This window comes from Lucilia sericata, unplaced genomic scaffold (genome assembly GCF_015586225.1).
Source record: "Lucilia sericata isolate MDLA Ls3-8-SP2 unplaced genomic scaffold, ASM1558622v1 Contig000655F_arrow, whole genome shotgun sequence".
Lineage (NCBI taxonomy): Eukaryota > Metazoa > Arthropoda > Insecta > Diptera > Calliphoridae > Lucilia > Lucilia sericata.
This window is the reverse complement of record NW_023994660.1, coordinates 7,118-8,979: the sequence shown is the minus strand read 5'-3', so window position 1 is coordinate 8,979 and position 1,862 is coordinate 7,118. Positions and strand designations below refer to the sequence as shown.

The 1,862-nt window shown below is 33.1% G+C and overlaps 1 protein-coding gene across 1 annotated transcript; it reads left to right on the top strand.

Annotated features, from left to right (window-relative positions):
• The first annotated feature begins 203 nt into the window (after positions 1 to 203).
• LOC119607086 (SET domain-containing protein SmydA-8-like) lies at positions 204 to 1,329 on the top strand. The gene has a single exon (XM_037960854.1). The coding sequence runs from the start codon at positions 442 to 444 to the stop codon at positions 1,327 to 1,329; it is 888 nt and encodes a 295-aa protein (XP_037816782.1). The 5' UTR covers positions 204 to 441.
• Positions 1,330 to 1,862: the final 533 nt, after the last annotated feature.

The following is a 1,862-nucleotide window of genomic DNA, read 5'->3' as shown; positions in this document are numbered from 1 at the left end:
GAAATGTTAAACAAATACTACCTCCCACTATTTCCAAATATTTTATTTTTCCACACAATTTAATGAATTTAGTTTTATCTGCTTTGATTTTGTTATTGTGTATTTTTTTCTGTTTATTTTGGCCGATAAAAATTGGTTGAGTTGAATCTATTTTATTAGCCGAGCATAGTAGCGAGAGATCATTTGTGTTGTGATTTTGATTTTCTTAGGAAATTTTAACTTTTTTGTAATGTGTCGTGATAGTTTTTTTAGTTGGCAATAGAATTTAAACGGTATCGGTAGTCGGGAAAAAATGTGTTCAAGTTAAAGATCGTGTGTACTAGAGTATAAGGAAAAAAGCTTAATACAATAAGAAAAAAAATATATATAAAAATAACTGTTACGCAAAGCATTTTAAATAAAATTCCAATAAATTAAAAAATAATAACAATAAATATCAAAATGTCCATGTCTATAAGTGTTTCCACGCAGGAATTGGCCGAATTGATAAATGTGCATTTAGGTGAACTTTTAGAAAAAGATCCGGCATGGCAAGTTTTGGATTCGCCCATATCTGGCAGAGGTATATTTGCCACCAGGGATATAGCCGTGGGTGAAGTTATTTTGCGTGAACATGCCATACTGGCGGGACCTACAGCCAATATGTCCTCCACTTTAAATACCTGCTGTGTGTGTTATTGTCTTCTCGAGGGCAGTGATGAGGAAATAATGTGTAAAAATGGTTGCACAATGCCGGTATGTGATAAATGCATAACCTCCGATAGACATGCCATGGAGTGTTTGTTATTTCGCAAATGGAAACCTAAAGATACTACCAAAATCAATCGTCATGCTTTGCGTATAGTTTCCATAATACGTTGTTTCCGTTTAAATGAATTACAGCGTAAATTACTCTATGCCCTGCAAGCTAACGCCGATAAATATTATATGAAAGAGGTTTTAAATGCCTCCAATTGTTTTGAATATTTTCCCAAGGAATCAGATATGTTGGATTATTTCTATCGTACTATTTGTGCTTATAATACAAATGCATTTGAAGGCCGCAGTTGTGTGGGTGGCCATGAGGTATTGGTACGTGCTTTGTTTCCTTTGGCCGGTCTACTAAACCACAAGTGTACACCGAATGCAAATCATCATTTTGAAGATGGTGAAACTATTGTGTTAACAGCTGCTCGACCCATAGCTAAGGGTGAGGAAATTGTTATGGCTTATGCTAAGTTACTGTGGAGTACATTGGCTAGAAGGGTTTTCTTGGCCATGACAAAACAATTTATTTGCTCTTGTGAAAGGTGTTGCGATCCAACGGTGAGTGTTAAGGCAATAAATTAAGAAAGATTACAAAATTTTCGGAACTAAATGGAATTGGACTCAATGAGTGTTTTCCGAAAAGAAAAAATTCAGTTGCAAGGTTACAAATTTTTTATAGAAAAATTTATTGGCAAGATCATAACATATTTCTACAGAAAAAATCTTTTCCAAGATCACTACTTTTCTATAGAAGAGTTCTTTGTTTAGACCATAACTCTTATACAGATGTTTAGAGATTTTTTCTTACAGACGATCATTGTCTACATCACACATTTTCTATAGAAAAGTTCATTGGCAACACAACACTTCTATAGAAACTTTTTAGACAAGATCAAAATTTTTCCATAGAAAAGTTCTTTATTTTGACCATAACTTTTTTATGCAGACGTTAATTTTCTAGATCACAACTTTTTGGTAGAAAAATGCAGTAACAAGATCACAAATTTTCTATAGAAAAGATCATTGGCAAGATCACAACATATAGAAAAAGACTTAGCCAAGATCACATCTTTTCTATAGAAAAGTTTTTTGTCAAGAACACATCTTTTTATTTT

Excerpts from the sequence above, each read along its gene's own strand:
- LOC119607086 (XM_037960854.1), top strand. The coding sequence starts at position 442 with ATGTCCATGTCTATAAGTGTTTCCACGCAGGAATTGGCCGAATTGATA.